This window comes from Lampetra planeri, chromosome 11, assembly GCF_965212315.1.
Source record: "Lampetra planeri chromosome 11, kcLamPlan1.2.h2, whole genome shotgun sequence".
NCBI lineage: Eukaryota > Metazoa > Chordata > Hyperoartia > Petromyzontiformes > Petromyzontidae > Lampetra > Lampetra planeri.
This window is the reverse complement of record NC_136117.1, coordinates 5,330,687-5,350,148: the sequence shown is the minus strand read 5'-3', so window position 1 is coordinate 5,350,148 and position 19,462 is coordinate 5,330,687. Positions and strand designations below refer to the sequence as shown.

The 19,462-nt window shown below is 44.2% G+C and overlaps 1 protein-coding gene across 1 annotated transcript in view; it reads right to left on the bottom strand.

Moving 5' to 3' along the window:
* Nucleotides 1-5,692: 5,692 nt before the first annotated feature.
* The window catches only part of ALDH1L2 (aldehyde dehydrogenase 1 family member L2), a 47,370-nt gene continuing 33,600 nt past the window's right edge, over nt 5,693-19,462 (bottom strand). Inside the window, exons 17-23 of the mRNA XM_078598672.1 lie at nt 18,891-18,984; nt 18,048-18,147; nt 15,915-16,013; nt 15,343-15,508; nt 10,957-11,062; nt 10,315-10,514; nt 5,693-9,235 (exon numbers count right to left, since the gene is read on the bottom strand). Of these exons, the coding sequence (XP_078454798.1) occupies nt 9,180-9,235; nt 10,315-10,514; nt 10,957-11,062; nt 15,343-15,508; nt 15,915-16,013; nt 18,048-18,147; nt 18,891-18,984 (821 nt within the window). The 3' untranslated portion in view covers nt 5,693-9,179. The remainder of the gene's footprint in view (nt 9,236-10,314; nt 10,515-10,956; nt 11,063-15,342; nt 15,509-15,914; nt 16,014-18,047; nt 18,148-18,890; nt 18,985-19,462) is intronic.

Sequence of the window (19,462 nt, the reverse complement as noted above, 5' to 3'; positions counted from 1 at the left end):
TGTGTGTTTCATTGTGCATTTTTTAAGTTGTCTTTCAGAAAAAAATACCACACTCAATAGAACACTAATTCACTTTCACATCGAGGTTACCGAGCACAGGCCGAAAAGCCCAAAGTGCCGAGTGGCCAGCAACCAACAGTACTCTTCACGGTGTGGTCGATGAGGGTTGATATGGTTTCTTGAATTTCGCAAAGTAAATACGACCTTTGAGAAGAAGAAAAAAGAGACCGTGGAATGGAATTCCAAAGTCGAGCGGTGCAATGAAAAAGGCAGTGGTTTTATCTGCAGTGCAGTGGCTCTGAACATGGTTTGGGTGATACTCTGAAAAAAAATCGGTAAAGTTACGTAGGTAAAATAATAATAATAAATCACGACGTTTCGGAGGCAACACAAGTCGCCGTCTTCAGCTGGGACCGTGGAAATTACAATTGAAGACGGAGACTCGTGTTGCCTCCGAAACGTCGTGATTTATTATTATTTTATTATAATTTTTTTCCTACGTTACTTTACCGAAAAAACCTAAGAGTATGAATCCTTGCAGTCACAAAAGCTTCAAATCTAGAATTATGTTTTGGGTGACTTGAAACAGTCGAGTAGACGGAGTCCTTCACATCGGTGGAGGAATCAAAAAGTGAATTTCCTGGGAGCAAAATCCATGGTAGTAGCGATAGCAGAGTGATACGGAGGTGACTGACCGCTGGCGAGCGAGTTATTGGAGTGAATCGGTGAATGCTGGACCACAATCAATCCGACTGCTTTACGTAGAAATCTTATCAAATTCCAGTGAGATAGTCACTGGGTGTTCCACCCCAGATGACAATGGCATTTTCACCTTTGGCCAAATTTGTGTTTTGTAAAGCAGTAATTTTTAAGTCAAGTTAAATCAGGATCAATTATAAACTAATACAGCGCTTTATTAACAGGACCCTGCGGGGTGGGCTGGTAGGAATAATACTTAGTACCGGTACAGGGATATCGACCAGGTATAGAGGAGTTAAAGAAAAAATTACTGTATTCTAGTGTAACGTTAATTAAAAGTGTTTGTTTTGACAAGAAACGCTGTGAGATTTAAAGACTCGTAGTCTTTCATTTCCAAACGATCACATCTGAGATTAATTGACCTTAGATGGGGAAACTCGAATGCATTTACTAGTATAAAGGTGAAATAAAATAGAGGGAATAAACGGCACCTTGGTGCATTTTATGTCGTCTACATAGAGTTGAATAAACGGGCGTTTGGCATATTCATATAACATTGAGCAGTGTTTGTTTGGCACTTCGAGTTTTTATTCGCGCGCACGACATGGATACCGAAAACAACCACGACTTTGAAGACCCCAATGGTTGTCTGGACGCCCACGTTGAAAATATGCTTGCTGAAACAGAGACCGCATTTGCTGCTGGAACCCTTTACAAACTCGCAGTGAAAAGCGTCGTTTCCATGGACCCAGAACCAACCGCAGTTGGTGCTGCTATAACGGTAGCATCGCCACCAAACATGCAGCCAGCAGCTAAATAATCAAAGATTGCAGCACACGGCAGAGATGTGGTGAACACGGCAGAGATGTAGTGAACACGACAGAGATGTAGAGATGATAGTGAACACGACAGAGATATAGTGAACACGACAGAGATGTAGAGATGATAGTGAACACGGCAGAGATGTAGTGAACACAGCAGATGTAGTGAACACGGCAGAGATGTGGTGAACACGGCAGAGATGTGGTGAACACGGCAGAGATGTGGTGAACACGGCAGAGATGTAGTGAACACGACAGAGATGTAGAGATGATAGTGAACACGACAGAGATATAGTGAACACGACAGAGATGTAGAGATGATAGTGAACACGCCAGAGATGTAGTAAACACGACAGAGATGTAGAGATGATAGTGAACACGACAGAGATATAGTGAACACGACAGAGATGTAGAGATGATAGTGAACACGGCAGAGATGTAGTGAACACAGCAGATGTATTCTTTGGTTCTTTCGGTTAAGTCACGTCTAAAAATAAAATAATAAATTAAAATAATAGCGACGTTTCGATTGCAACACAAGCAATCATCATCAGGCATAAAAGAAATAGCAATAAAAATCTAACTAGAAAACTGTAGACAGACATAAGCAGACAGACATCACAAGGACACACAGAGAGAGGACACATATCGGCACAGAGAGAGGGGTCGTTTCTGTGACGGTCCCTTAAATATAGAGAGGGGGGGCGGGGACGGAGAGAGTGAGGGGGCAGAGAAAATTAGCATATCAATGAGTGTACGGCAACGTGTTGAATTAATTCCTGCAGTCACGAAAGCTCCAAATTAAGATTGAACCACTTCTACGGGGAAGTTTTAAGCTTATCTTTTTTTTTCTCTCTGGCTATTTGTTCTCTCTGCCTGTGTCCTCTCTTTTGGAATGTTCACACTTAAATTCTAACTTAGCATTCTTTGAAATACGTAATCAACCAGGCTATGCGTTAATTGTGTGTTGACCGACTCTCTGTGTTGTATTACATCACATTTCAATATTTTGCGAGGTTATTTAATTTTAGTGTGCCTTTCTCCTAATTTTCAAGCTTGTGTGCCGTGCCACGTCGTCATCTTACTTGCGCAGCAGCAACACGTTGCCGTTTAAGCTTATCTTTTTTCTCTCTCTGGCTATTTGTTCTCTCTGCCTGTGTCCTCTCTTTTGGAGTGTTCACACTTAAATTCTAACTTAGCAATCTTTGAAATACGTAATCAACCAGGCTATGCGTTAATTCAACACGTTGCCGTACACTCATTGAAATGCTAATTTTCTCTGCCCCCTCCCTCCCTCCGTCCCCGCCCCCCCTCTCTATATTTAAGGGACCGTCACAGAAACGACCCCTCTCTCTGTGCCGATATGTGTCCTCTCTCTGTGTGTCCTTGTGATGTCTGTCTGCTTATGTCTGTCTATAGTTTTCTAGTTAGATTTTTATTGCTATTTCTTTTATGCCTGATGATGATTGCTTGTGTTGCAATCGAAACGTCGCTATTATTTTAATTTATTATTTTATTTTTAGACGTGACTTAACCGAAAGAACCAAAGAATAATTCCTGCAGTCACGAAAGCTCCAAATTAAGACAGCAGATGTAGTGAACACGGCAGAGATGTAGTGAACACGGCAGAGATGTGGTGAACACGGCAGAGATGTGGTGAACACGGCAGAGATGTGGTGAACACGGCAGAGATGTGGTGAACACGACAGAGATGTAGAGATGATAGTGAACACGACAGAGATATAGTGAACACGACAGAGATGTAGAGATGATAGTGAACACGACAGAGATGTAGTGAACACGACAGAGATGTAGAGATGATAGTGAACACGACAGAGATGTAGAGATGATAGTGAACACAGCAGAGATGTAGTGAACACAGCAGATGTAGTGAACACGACAGAGATGTAGTGAACACGGTATAACTATAAGCGAGTGAATAGCAGCAGTGACGAGGCCTCTCGCTGCCTCTGCTCTGCCGCTGCCGGGCTGCAGATTCAGCCGAGTCAGGCACCACTGCCAATATGCACAACAACAACAATAAAGGTGCTGCGTTTCATCTCTGTGTTAATAAGCCTCCCGCACTAGGCCTCGCGAAGCCTGCCGCACTAGGCCTCGCGCCGTGCTTTTCGTGCACAAATAAGGCGATTAAATGTATCTCGTCTCTGTGTTAATAAATGTTTCTTGTCTCTGTGTTAAAAAAACGTGCTGCGTTTCAGTAAAGTAATTTTTTTTTAAATAAACGTGCTGCGTTTCATCTCTGTGTTAATAAGCCTGCCGCACTAGGCCTCGCGAAGCCTGCCGCACTAGGCCTCGCGCCGTGCTTTTCGTGCACAAATAAGGCGATTAAATGTATCTCGTCTCTGTGTTAATAAATGTTTCTTGTCTCTGTGTTAAAAAAACGTGCTGCGTTTCAGTAAAGTAATTTTTTAAATAAACGTGCTGCGTTTCAGTAAAGTAATTTTGAAGCGAAGTTTAAAGTTTTGCCGTGATGCGCCGGAAGCGACGGCCATCTTGTTTAATTCACAGATCGCAGGGGGAGCGGGCGGCCATCTTGTCGGACAGGGTCATGCCAAGTGTTTGCAGTAGGGGGCGATGTTGATACACGGACGGACGGACAAACGCGGACGGACGGACGGACACATTCATCTATTGGTGGTCTGGTCCACTTCGTTCCTACCAGTATAACTGAATACATGTGTGGTGGTCAAGATTGACACAAGCCCTACAACCTAGGGGAGGGGTAGGTACCGGTCTGAACCGGTCCGAACCGGTCGGGCAAGAGGCGGTTGGAACCGCTCTGAGGGAAGGGGGCTGGCGAGAGCTGGGGGCCCCCAGAACACCCGCCCCTCAGAGAGGGAGTATATAAAACGGCTCCCGGAGAGCGGGAGTTAGTCCATCTCAAGCTGAAGCAAGAAGCCGCCCGAAGACCCTGGACCCCAAGCCGCCGATGTCCTTCGACAGGGCCGGGCTGAGCGGGGTGCCAGTGTGGGTTAGCCTCCTCTAGGCTAAAGAGCCGTAGGGCTTGAGTAGGGAGTGTGGGGCCATTCCCCAGTGTGTCAAGATGTCGTAACTGTTAGTGAATGAAAGCGTGTGGCCTCTAAGAAGTCTCCTTTGAGAACATTACACATGTTTGCATCTTTAAACAAAGCAAGGGAAGGTTTGTGGACATCTGTAAACCAGGAAATTGGAAGTAGAGTTTAAGATCGTGGAGAGATGGAACCTGTTTTTGTTTGACCCATTTTGAGGGGAACATATGTGATCAAGACGCAAGAGACAGTGTTGAGCGTGAGTGTTGCTCCTCTTGCTTGCTCAACAGAGGGCGATCTGTGTTCACACAAATATAACTTTACCAGACTGTTGGGGCAAGTGCTGTTAGCGAGCAACTATGATGGTCGGCTCGGTTCACGAGTGGGTGGGTGGCCAGCACCACACCCGACCACCTTTGTCTACCCCAGTGGCGATGTTTACACATCACACCATGTACTCATTTGAGGCTGAGTCGACCTAGGCGAGGCCCAGGACCAGTTCTTATATTAGTCGCCGGTGTTCACAGAGGTATACATATACAGCACATGGCGTATACGAGACATACATAAACACACCACCCCTGTGCTGTGATATTGAGCCCTCATTTCCCAAACGGAAGGTCGCGAGCACAAATCTCAGCTGGGGTTAAATTATGCGAAATCAACAATAGTGTAGAGTGCTGGATTCTACCATCAGAATGTGGGATTTCCACCTCTGAATCAGCTGCTCGAGGTGTGTCTGGGAATTTGAGTGTGACGCTGGCTGCACGTGAAAGGCAAGATGAGCAAGCCTGAGAGGCGACTGGCACCTGCAACCGGTTAGTTTATTAAGCGTTTGAGCGAGCGGTAATGTAATGGGCAACGTATGGTGGCATCATCGGTGGCTTTGGTCACCATGGCATCTCGAGTTTGCCTTCAGGAGTTTGCAATGGAGATCGGCACACCCCATGCAATTCGATTTTTACGCGGACCCATCAGACTGAACGTCACGTGTCCATGTGCATTGTTTATGGACCATTAGTGTTACAAAAAATCCTAGTAAAATAACCAACAACGTTCGTTTGTTGACAATCGAAATGAACAGTGGACGATACGGCCAGAAAGCACACTCAGCACGTGAACAAAGGGAAAACCATAGGCAAGTATGAGCTAAAATAAATTTATTTTCATTTGAAACACTTCATGGGTGTCACACATGCTACTATGGACCGCCGGGTTACTTTAAAACTAAAATCTTGTTTTATTTTGATGTTAAAATACTGTGCCATCGATGGGATGCTACATAGCTGTACTAAAAGGTACAAGATAGAAATAACAATTTTCTTGCCATAAGCTTTGCTTTTTTCAAAAACGTTTCCATTTTAAATGTATATATTATCTGCCCTACAATAACCATTCATTACCACTCCATCTCAACATACTTCATAAATACGTTGGGTTTTCGGCCTTAGGTTGTGTAATGTTCTACGACTCGAGGAAATGTGCCAACAATAAATATAGGCAGGCGTACACATGTGAGCGATTGCATGCACACTTAGAATAACAGCGTTTGCTTACTACACAGTAATTATCATACTTGTCAACCCATACGGTGTATCCGTATTCTTGTACAGGGAAATTGAGTTTTCAGATCCATACGGCGTACAGCCGTTTCAACACGGGCAAAAAAACACTTGTTTTGTCTACGTGTATGTGTTTCTCCCTGGGACTTTGTAGGATGAACGCTCATATTTATAAGTGCACGGGGTGACCAATGAGGTCTGAATTGGTCTCTAATAAGGTAGGGCACTGATAAGGGATTGACAGGTATGAATTATGAAGAGGTTTGTCGGCGCTCGATCAATCAATCGCAGCTCTTAATTTTGGGTGCAGGCAGTTGGGGGATTGTCCAACGAAAGAGTGCGGACAAAATTCACCACAGCGTGGCACTGCGACTCACGAGCAAGCGCCGTGCTCTGACACTTGCTTCCATTGGCAGTTTTGCGTCATGATGCCCCCAGGGAGCCGGCAAACAAAATAACAAGAGACTTTTTTTTTGTTCGAATTCGGTAAACAAAAAAAAACTCAATATTTCAAAAGCCGAGATGCAATGTGAATACGAGACGGGTGATAGTCCTTAACAAATAACGTCACGAGGCCAGTCGTTAAGGAGACGCATGCCACTGTGGTGTCGCGTTTTTGCAGATCGTTGTTCAATGTCGACCAACCCAGCCTTGCAGTGGACATGCAGATTTATTCTGCAACATTAGCCTTGATGCACAATTTTCACTTTACTTGTTATTTATATTTATTTGCAAGAGGCAAGTCAATTCATGCGTGCGGAGTTTGTTCTTACGTGACACGTCGAACAAAGACGGTCACCGCATCGCGCGCTTTCAGACGCGCTTCTGCGGCCGTCTGGAACGCTCTTCCTTTCGATATTAGGAAGCCACTAGAGTTATGCACTTTTAAATAATCTGAATTGAAAACTAATTTATTTAGACCTGCTTGTTTCGTTTAGTTTGTCGTCGTTCCCCCCGCACCTGCGATGGCTACATACGGTGCGAAATGCGTTCTACATACATACGTCAGTTTAATGCCACAACGCAGCAGAACCCAGGGCCGCTCAGGGGGGCTGGTTCAAACAGGGGCAATGTACCCAGCACTCGCACATAGGGCACCACAACAGCCCTGCCGATGTGGAATTGAGGAGAATCCCTCACGTGAAATTCTGCACCGGGCCCCCAGCAACCTCTGAGGAGTGGCCCTGGCTGAACCTTCCCCCCTCTCCCTCGTTAACATTGACTCCTCAACAGGGATAGGAATGTGGGATTGTCAGCATTGGCGCAGGGTCACGGAGATGAGACGTAGCCACACACTTGTTCGCCACTTGGCCTTTTTTAAAGCATTGCACCAAAGTGTTTTACTTTTAAATGAGGAACATTCATTTAAGCGATATATCTAGCACCAAACTTTAGCAACCATTTTGGTCTGGCCGAGTGGTAATGCGCTGATAATGCTTTACTCACAATCAAAAGTTTGAGAGTTCAGCGATTCATCCCTCCATGGACTTTAAAATAAGAACCACTTTGCGTGAAATTAACAGCGATAATTCGTCCCACAGGGAGACTGGCAACTGTTTGTGGGAGTGGAGGAAATTCCACCACTGGTTCGGGGAGGCCAGAGGAGATGGTTGGTGTGGCATCTCTCATATGAAAATGGAGACATTGGAACTTTTGAGTGGTCCCCGTTTAGGATTTTCCTGCGCGAATAGAAAACACTGACCCCTCATGCAACCAACGCCTTTCAGCGCTCTTCCTTCATTAAACCTTCGATAGACAAGTGTCAGCAAAGTGTCAGCAAAGTGCACAGAACTAGCAGCCTGCTGATAACTGGGCATGTAACAATACAGTCACCCTAACCCAGCGACACCATTTGAAGTCACCTTTGGATTGAATAATTGATAATTATCAGTATTTCATGTATACCAGCTTCTTTGCATGATTGTGTGTTCTTTGTTATCCATACCGATTTATTCCACCCCGTTTGCTTAAATTAATAATTTGAATATTTACATATAATTTGCATACATTGTAAAATCTCAATTCCCACAGCCAATTTGTATTAATGTATAGCGAGTGTAGCGAGGTACAATATTTTAATCGAATAATACATAGATACCAATCTGACAAGTTTAGCTTCATCAACAAATCAATAAATCCTTCCATCTGCATACCCACTCAATATTCACTCTAACCTCCAACGATGAGAGCAGCCTATGTATGTATGTTGAACTTATTTAGCACAGTACATAGCCAAAAGTGCTAGACCCGGTTTGTCAATGCATATTAATGACTGCATTGATATAATTTATGTCTATTTTTTATTTTCGTCCCAATGAAACTATAATGCAGTCATACTGCAGGCATTCAATCAACAGTATCACTGCATCACCAAGAATACCCCTCTCTGCGATAGACAAGCGGGGTCTAGGCTGCTCTAATGTCGGAGATGAGAGTTAATATTGAGAAGATCGCAGGTGGAAGCATTTTATTGATTTGTTGCTTAAGCTGCGATGGTGGGCAAAACCTTTTCATTCGAACCCAGGCTGTGAGAAGTGCTAGGTTAGCAATTGTTATATTTTATAAACAAATTTAATTCCTGTCACTGACTTTTTTTCTTCTTCAAGAACAAAAACCCAGAACCGAAAACCCAACAAACAACCAGCTACTGAGCATGGCACACGTTAAAAAAAAAATCACAAATATTACAGACGAGACTGGTCAAAGAGAGCAAGCTGCGACAATACAACAGCTGATGGAATTTCAAAAAAATATAAAATGTACACGTTGGTTTGTTCCACCCGCAAGGAAGGAGAGCCGGCGGGAAGCTTGGCAAACAGACACGGGCGGCACAGGCATGATTTGACAGCGTGAGATGATACTTTGACGCAGTCCCTCGACAAAAAGTGATGACTCCAATTGTCGCGTTGGACAGGGGCCGGCATGCCTCGCCAGGTGCTTGTAGGCTCTTCACCCAGCCCCAGACACCACCTCCATGCCAATTTCAGACGTGACTTATTTGTTTTGTGCATAGAGTTCACTGTTCCATTCCCTTTAAATGTGACGTCCCTTGTCGCGTTTTGGTAAGCTCAGTACTCCACAGTTACCGCCTTTGTTCGAAGGTACTCGTTAAGCGCTTCTTCACCTGGTGGGGGAAAAAAAAACAATAGGCGCGTCATGAATAAATAAATGAATGCAGGAATTCATTACATGCAATTCAACAGAGAAAATAATTGTAATCGATACTTAAGTGAGTGAAATTTCTGCGGCAGAGAACACTTTTTTTTTAAACATTCCAAAGGGATAAAATACAAATGCCCAAGTATCTTTGTGTATGAATGAACAAAAATGTGTTACGCATCGCCATTGAAGGTCCTGAGGCTGGTGGGACAGTCTCTCTGTTGACTTCACAGACTGGCCTCAAAAGTTCAGGAACATTGGAATGAATGGCGATCTGGAGTGATGAAACTGGGTTGCAAGATAGTATGTACATGTTTTGCGGAGGACGATCACGTGATTGTGTCATAATAATCATATCCTCAATCCAGAAAAACAATTACTTAGTCTCATGACAAATTTGAACAGGAGGGTCCTGCAACGAGATACTTATGCAGCAGAGAACTGTGAATGGATCATACCAATTGTCTATTGGATGATTTTGATGATTGATATTTGTTAAATTATTTGCTGCTTTATATATAAGATAGGCATAATGATGTACCTAATTGGATGATAATGATTAATTAGATTCCGAGTTATAAATAAATTGAATGATCATCATTTGCATTCATGTTGCTTAACTGGATGATGATGCTTAATTGGATGATGCTTAATTTGATAATGATGATGAATGATGTTCAATGTTATGCTTCTGATTATGATAATCTTCATTCGTATAGCTGATGTAGCTGCAGAGCAACATTCAGGTTGTCAAGCCAGATAACCGCAGCGGGAGCAGCGGAGTGTATCGCCGTGATGTCTCCATCATATTTATGTTGTACAGTCGGTTCTGGATGACCACAGTCGCACACTGGAGAGCTTTTTTAAATGTTCCATTTGTGGATCAGGTATCTGCATCTGCCATGGTTTGCATGGATGCGGTTTTATGGTGGACCATGAGCGATAATATATGTACAATTGGTTACGATCGAGGCTTCATTGGAATGCGACCAGACGTCCGTTTACAAACGACCCAAGACATCTTCTCCCTGTCGGGCCACTCACCAAGGTCCTTCCCAAAGCCGGACTGCTTGAAGCCCCCAAAGGGAGCGGCCACGTCGGTCTTGTTGTAGGTGTTAATGAAGACGGTGCCGGCCTCGAGCTGGTCGCTCACGTACAGCGCCTTGGAGATGTCGCGCGTGAACACGCCGGACGCCAGGCCGAACTCCGTGTTGTTGGCGCGCGCGAGGACCCCGTCAATATCCCTGCCGACAGCGGAGCGTGACGGTGGTGCATACGGACGGACGCACAGACGTGAACCAACGCATGCACGGGCAAATATCATCAGTTGTTCAGAATGCAAACTAAATAAAATAACTGTATCGGTACGTCTTCAGGTCAGAAGGTGTAACCGAGGGTCCCCCAAGGCCACGCGGGAGGACGTGTGACACAGTTTGGCACCAGCTATCATAGAGTGCGGTCGTGTTGCTACAGTTCTCTGCGGTGAGAAACACTAAGTAAAAATTAACATTAGCCGCTTTCTTATTCCGAAGTTCAGCGGTGAACGGGAGCCACCCTGTAAAGTAACGTTTTCATCTACCCTACAGCTCCTGCTGGTAACAGGAACTGCGGAAGAGTTCTCCTGGAGCTCTGCTGCTGCCTGTATTTGAACTCTGGACAATGTATTGGTGGTCGCTGTGTCCTTACCCATCAGGGAACTTGGAGATGACCATGATGGGCCCGAAGGACTCCTCCTGAGCGATGTACATGTGGTCCTCCACACCCGTGAAGACAGACGGCTCCATGAAAAACCCTGCTCACCACATGCCACAGCAGAACCTGTGTTTATATAAAAGGTAGATAAATGTGCAGCCCTGTACGCATATACCACTGTTGCTGAAAGTAAGTATGTTGAACTTGGTTCGCACCGTACGTAGCCAACTTTGCTAATCGAAGGTGCAGGGGAACGACAAAAAATGAAACACAAAAAAGAAGTTCTAAAGAAATTAGTTTTCAATCTAGCTCCAATGGCTTCCTAATATCAAAAGGAAGAATGTTCCAGACAGCCGCATGAGTGCATCCGAAAGCGCACGACGGCATACACAGTGACCGTCTTTGTTCGATGGCTAGCCAAAAGCCGCTGCTGTAAGGATGACCGGAGTTTGCGTGATGTTTATGCTCCTTGACGAGATCAGCAAGGTATTGTGGTTCATTTGTGGCAAGCACTTTGTGGAAAGGGCCTCCATCTGTGGCAGTTCTTGAGAATCCCCCCAGAAAACATTTGACCTCCTAGAGACGGGGGTAGGGGGTTGATTAAGAAACGTTTACCATTGTTTATTTTATTTCATATAACATTTTCTGATAAAAAAAAATTCGGAAATAAAGAAGCAAAGTACTCAAAAGTTGTGAATTTATAGCCATGACCTATTAAATTATCACTTTGCAAAGTTACACGTCTGGAATGACTGATGGAATGGTGGTTATACGTCATCATCATTTTCATAGTTAATGTACTACGTTATTTATTTATCATGTAACCAACAGCATCTGAATTATATCGACAGTTAGAGATACTTATGGAAGGGTTACATGTTCAGTGAACTGTAGTTGAAGAACTTCTAAGTATTTTTTGTACTGGAAGTATGGCAAGCAGAAAAATTATAATTAAATTATTACTTGATAAGCAATATCAAGTTAGGTGAAATTGATATTTTTAAATAATCATCCCAAAAATATAAATTATATCGTTTTGTGAAAATGTATAGCATGGCAACCCTCATTGTCTTCCTAGTCAGTTTGGGTTTCCTCAGAGTGATCCCGTTTCTGAGAACAGTTCATAAGCAGGACCCTCTTTAAAAAGTATTGAGACTCAGTAAGAATTAAACAAATGGATTATATCATTACTGTTGTCAGGCTGGTTTGATGATCTACGTTTGCAAATACTTCTGATAAGGTGTCCAATGACAATGTGGCTTAGAGCACACAACTACACAGCCCAGGGCTATCAGAAATGTGCTGTACAAAGCAAGACAGATTGCAGTGCCCTACGTTCTGCGCGTTTGGGAAAGGGCAAAGCATTTTTTTAAATTCTCAGTGATTAGACTGACCCTTCGCTGAAGAACATATCAATACCAGCCAGCAGTTTTGCAAATATTGTTCGAAAACATTTAAGAATATACAAATATGGCAGCTCGTACAATTAATGAAGTCAAGGTTTACACCAAGTAAAATTCATGTGCAGTGGCGTTCACCTCTGTTTCCAGCCCTGAGCCAGTGGTGGAAATTCCGCATTCATACGGCAATCCATCCAACCAATACAACCAAAGTAAAATTCTCACAAATTGGTACTCATTCCATCAACCCACAGAAGATGATGGGTTGAGTCGACCCACGATCAGAATATGAACGTGCAAACTTTCCAAATATATTCTTTGATTAATGTAGACTGTATTTGCAAAGTAGATTTTAATTTTAAATACCACACCAATTATGGTAGCATAGTTTACTTGAAACTTTGTCAAACTCTAGTAACCATAAAATATCTAGTTCAGTGTGTTTATATAAAAAAAAAAACAATTATTAGCACCTGCCAATTGAATACCCTGGTGGAAAAAATAATTGGACGGTTAAGTTTAATAATAGCAACAACTTTCACACCTCTAAATGTACAGTTCCGTTTACTTGTTGATGTTGCGTTGGCAGTCCTGCCACACACAAATAACCGAAATTAACAAAAAATTCGTCAATAACAATGCCTTAAAAAACAACAGTATATAATAGGTGACATTTCAAGCACTGGCTCTACTTTATTCGACCAATCTGGCTTCTCCGTGTGCTGTGAAGAAAGTCCGCTGCCCAAAACGTTTCCAATTTTCCATATATTTTTAAGGCGACTGCTATTGACGAATGTGTTGAGATAATTTTTTTGTTGTACAATGTTCATCGAGGTATCACAACTTTAAAACCTGCACGTACCCGCCGTGGTTTCGGTGACGCACATCCTTCTGAGATTCGAAAAAAATCCCAGGTGCTTTAAATATCTCTGGTTTTTTCCAAAGTGGTGATTATTTTGAATGCTCCCAGAATGTGCTCTTGAAGATTACTTAAAGCTGTTCATTGTTTTTTGGTAAACAGTATAATCTCTCACACAACACCCACGTATGTTGAACTTCTTTCGCACCTTACGTAGCCAACCGTGCTAATCGGACGCGAGGGAGGACAACAAGCTGAACACAAAAAACAGTTCTAAAGAAATTAGTTTTCAATCTAACACCAACATTCAGCCACACCGTCCAATCTGCTGCGTAGTTATAATCCTTCAACGGACAATACCTCCCGGGCATGCTGTGTGTATTACGCGCAAGAGGAATATTTATTCATAATCAACATTTTTGGGTTAGATCGCGTTATTTATAAATGTGTCGTAACCCTCCACCACCCGACACGGCCAATCGGCAAAAAAAGTGTCACGTTGACAAAAGACAAATAGTTCACTGCTTTAGCCCACTGGTGTGTTGAAGCGTGAAACCACAACATTTACAATTTATGAGTAGTACGACGTTTCGCTGGTAATTGCATCCAGCATCATCGGGCAATTCGCCAGAATGGTGAGGCTCTGCTCTTGCTCCCGGTCTTAAATAGAGCAGCAGCAGCAGGGTGACGTCATCATTTAACTCATCAGGTGCAACTATTTGAGGCGGAGGGGGGGTATTGTAATTATATACTAGATTAGTAATCAGGCAATTGTTACGATGTGAGTTGTAGATTAGTAATCAGTTGTAATGTGTGTTATTGTAATTATATGCTACGTTAGTAATCAGTTAATTAGTATTTGTTTCCCCTATAAGGAATTGTAATATGTATTATTTAATAATATGCTTCCAGGCTGCACTAAGCTTATCTTCTTTGGTACTGACCACGAACGCATGAATATAATGAGCCCCCGTGGCGCATAAACATGCCATGAGGGGACACTGGGAGGAATGACCCCGTATCAGTTCAAGGACGATCCAACCCAAATACAAATGAGTCTTGTGCATAGGTTCATCGTAGATTGTGTTGTACGGGGTTGTACGGCGCGATAAACAAAATATCTTGAGGTGTGGCGTGCACTCGAACCACATCTGTGACATCACTGGCGGACCCTGTGGTGGCACACTGAATCATGACTTCAGAATATATTTTTGTTCTCATAAATGAAGCTTCGCAATGGAAAACGCAGAATTTGTAAATAACTACAAGGGGCCATTTTGGATTTCCTTGGGTTGCATTTTCCTTTCAACCTAAATTCCCTCTTCTGCAATTGGCAATAGAGCAAGCAGGCTGTTGACCTATGTCTAACGGGCTTTTGAGTCATCGTTTCTGACACTCGTGAGTAAAAAAAAAACAGTAAGGCACTTTAAAATGACAGGCAGACGTTTTACCAAGCGTTGGTTGGTGTTTCGGAGATTACAAACAGGCTTACATGGCACGGTGGCATGGGATATAAAAAATCCCATTTCTGATGCGTGTCTAATATGCCTTCAGTGCTCTCTTAATTCCATTGCTGTGCAAATGTTTGACTTTACAGAAGCAACATTGAGCCATGTCTCACACTGCGATGACTTGCCTATAGAATAAGCTGTGTGGTAATGGTGTAATGTGTGGTAGCGGTGTAATGTGTGGTAACGGTGTAATGTGTGGTAACCGTGTAACGTGTGGTAACCGTGTAATGTGTGGTAACTGTGTAATGTGTGGTAACCGTGTAATGTGTGGTAACCGTATAATGTGTGGTAACGGTGTAATGTGTGGTAACCATGTAATGTGTGGTAACAGTGTAATGTGTGGTAACAGTGTAATGTGTGGTAACCGTGTAATGTGTGGTAACCGTGTAATGTGTGGTAACGTTGTAATGTGTGGTAACCGTGTAATGTGTGGGAACCGTGTAATGTGTGGTAACCGTATAACGTGTGGTAACCGTGTAATGTGTGGTAACCGTGTAACGTGTGGTAACCGTGTAACGTGTGGTGACTGAGCGTGTAAGGAAGACAACACTGGGAAGGCGACGTGTGGGGGACAAGGGGTCAGGGGTTGGGGTCGGGACACGGACGTCACCTGGTCGAGGAACCTGCCGCCCCCCGTGCACCAGCGTGGCCCCCTCCTTGACCCCCACCTCGCAGTACTCCACCAGCTTCTCCATGTGTGCACGGTGGTTCTGAGGGCCGTGGTCCGTGGACCGATCCAGCGGGTCACCAACCTTCATCTTCTTAATCTCCTCCACCTTAGGAGGAAGGAGATAAGAGCGGAGGATCAGGTGGCTCAAGAGGTGCTGATGGTTCTAGATTTGAAGCTTTCGTGACTGCAAGGATTCATACTCTTAGGTTTTTCGGTAAAGTCACGTAGGTAAAAAATAAATAATATAATTGCAAAAATAATAAAAATCGCTTGGAACTACACAAAGCTTCTTGAGAAAAATCCAGAAAGTAAGAGTTGATCAAGGAAGTCAGAATAACCAAGTCGCCTGATTCGGCATATAATTTTTTCTTTCAAGAACCTAACTGTCCAATCCTTTCGAGAAAATTGACCAGGCTTCATGAGACCGGTGTTCCTCCTTGAACACCGAACACGCACAGATGCCGACGCGCACACCCAGACACGCGGGGCCCTCCCCGAGACAAGCGACTCACCACTCTCCGCACGTATTCGTCATGGATGGATTCTTCCACAAACAGCCTCCCCGCCGCAATGCAGTTCTCGCCTTTGTTAAAGAACACTGCGCTCATGCCCTTCACACCAGGGAGGACACACACGCAGACACACGCGCGCACACGGTTATGGGCGTGGTGCATATGCGTCGCATGTATAAACGTGCATTTGTATGTGTCTAATGCGATCAACTCAGCGTCAAATTTTAGTACCTGGTGCAATGTGTAAACATGGCCACTAGTAAGACAAAGGCGACCAGGCGTAGTGCTGGCCACCCACCCGCTTGTGTGCCGTGCCGGCCTTTATAAGTGCTCGCATAACAGCACTTTCCCCAACAGTCTGTTCAGGCTATACGGGGGATTATTGTTTTTGTGTGTCTATATCTATTGGGGTAGCGGTGGTGCAGTGGTTATCGCACTGCGCTATAAACCTGCCAACCTGATATCGATTCCCACTTATGATCAGCAACAGCGAATATCTGTATCGGTCCTGGGTCTCCCCTCGGTCGACTTAGCCTTAAATGAGTACCTGGTGGGGAGACAGTCGGCTGAATTTAGTGTTGGCCACCCACCCCCTCACGTGCTGACCTTCAAAGGTGTTCAATAATAACACTTTCACCAACAGTCTGTTTAAGGGTATATGGGGGATCTTTTTCTTTGTATCTGTGCCAAGGTCAAGAGGTCATCATGAACAGTCCTGTTGATGCCACCACCACCCCACCATTGCTTCGACATCCCTTGCGTACATTATAATATTTCCATTCAATCGCATCACTCGAATGATAACCACTATAAAGTATGTATTCCCATTTATAACACCTCAAACTATTTATGGTCAACACGCTTACCCACAGTCTGCATGCATATCTACAATAGAAGAGCTATTTTGTGGAATTAATTATAATTTAATGGATGGCTTTGCATAACACATATCGAATTAATAATATGTACGATAGCCAGGTCCATTACCAACTGTACAAGGGGCTGATTTTATCCCTATTGCAGGACCTGAGCCAGTACTACAAATGTTATCTATCCGGAGAGATGGTAGGCTGAGCTGACTGCCAATCAGGATATAGATATGCATCTGCTTGAAAACTAATTTCTTTAGAAAATGTTTTCGTGTTTAGTTTGGTGTCCTTCCCCGGCACCTCCAATTAGCATGCTTGGCTACGTACGGTGCGAAAGAAGTTGAACATACATTCACATGTTTAAACTCGCAACCTCTATAGTTGTAGAAAAGAGCCCTTTGGCCATAGTAAAACCTACCTTGATGAACATCTGGCCTCTAAATATATCTTTGTCTAGGGAGTCTCTGCCATGTATTGACACAATCATTTTCACCATGAAATTAATAAACATTGATCGTATCGGTACGGGTTGTCTTTACCCCAGTAAGATACGGTGACCTACAATTTCATTTCAAAACGAGAAATGAAATTTAACCCATGGAAATGTTTAGCAGCTGTATTTATTTTGCGTGCGTTTGGCTATGTTCAACCCATTTTGCAGCATAAGCATGGGTATTCATATACTGTATATTTTCAATGAATTTACGATGTATGATTCCCTACACCTGAGGAATTGGACCTATTTTGACCGCAGTGTTGTATTTATGCCACTGTAAGTGTCATGGAAAGATACCCATAACTTAAACATTAAAAATTAAATCTGTCCCTAAATGTGATCCTTAGCAATGAGATGTCTCATTCGGATAAAATCCAGTGCAACAAAAAAAATTAATTGCTTATTTTCTGCAGCCGAGTCAGGTTTAATTAAGGCTAATGAACACGTAGGCACGGCGTTTAAACAGATGCGCAGACCAGCATGGGCTCCGTGAGGTTAATGGTGCGGTGTTATGCTCCAGTCATTAAACGCGGACATACACCGCTTGCGATGTTGGGGCACAGCAGCTTCACGGCCGTTGTCAACAACCGCGGGCGCATAACCTGAGACAATTTGACCGAACAAACCATTTCTCTTGCAGCAGCGATTGTTTCGCTTAATCCGAGGGCAGGGACAGCGTGTGCAATGCAAGCGCCATGCCTGCCACGTGGTTTAAAAATGCAACGCTGGCAAGAATCGAGGTAAAAAATTAGAACTTTGCGTACGTACCATCCTCACCGCCTTGTCGATGTCACAGTCATTGAAAATGATGAGCGGTGATTTTCCACCGAGTTCCAGAGACACCTTCTTGAGGTTGCTCGTGGCACAGCTGTGTGTGTGAATGAACATCAACGAGGCAAACAGCACAAACAACACACACACAATGTAACCAATATTGGCCAAACAACTCAGTGCTGAAATATAACCTGCGCATTACTCAATTGGGATTACACACGACAGCAACATCACCCCCTACTGCAGGGGAAAAAAAACTTTGCAAGACACTTCTGAGAAAAGTGTCTTGAGACCCAGTAAGGCGAAAAAACAAAAAGAGCAATCCAATGACCTCATGCACCTGACTGCAGGGTTGTGTGACAAGCCGCTTGTGTGCAAAGTGGTGTCTATGCTGAAGTCCAAAGTGAGTGGTGCTTGTTGAATATGCTGTCAGCATTCTATATTGCCACTTAATGCAGTGCATTCATCCTTCTCATTCCACCTTCTTGCCTTTGTAAGGGACAGTCCTCAACAATGTGTAAGGCCGTCTATGGGCATTTCCGCATGTAACAGGGGTGGCACACAAAGCAAGACGGTCTATCATCACAAACCCATCTGTTAAGCCCGGTCCATGACAATCTGGATAGCTGGTTTCAATGGCCATAACCCAGTGGGTTAACGGCCTTAACCCAGTAAATGCAGGAAGGTTGAATCAACAACCTCTGGATTTCAAGTCCAGTGTGCTTGCTTAACAATACACCGCTCCCAGTGAAACACCCGGCTGCACGTTCTGCTTCGCGCTGCTTAACGTGCCCGCCGTTTCACAGCTGGTCGACACGGGCAGGAACGGACGCTCACCTCTTCATGATCTGCTTTCCGATGGGCGTAGAGCCGGTGAATCCGAGCTTACGGATGTGTGGGTGCTCGGACATCCTCTGACCAACTATGGAGCCTACACATGCAGGCAAATGACAGGCACCGTAAGTAGACGTAGACCCCCCGTAGAGCCTACACAGGCTGTTGGGGCGAGTGCAGTTAGCGGGAACCTGTGAAGGCTGACACGGCACACGGGGGGTGGTGTGACCAGCTTTAGTATCCCCATTGCTGAAGTTTTACACATTTTGCCAGGTACTCATGTGAGGCTGAGTCGACTTAGGGGAGGCCCAGGATTTTTTCAAATAGTCACCACTGATTGTAGCCGCAGCCAGGAATCAAACTTAGCCTGCTGGGTTTGTGGTGCAGTGCACTAACGACTAGACTCCCGCTCCTCACCTCCATACAAAGTCCGATATCCCCCGTATCGCCTTAAAATACTTTTAGGGCAATTGCTGTTAACGAGCACCTATGAAGGCCAGCATGGTACGCGAGGGGGTGGGTGGCCACCACCACACCTGACTGTCTTGTCTCCTGAGTGGCGATGATTTTACACA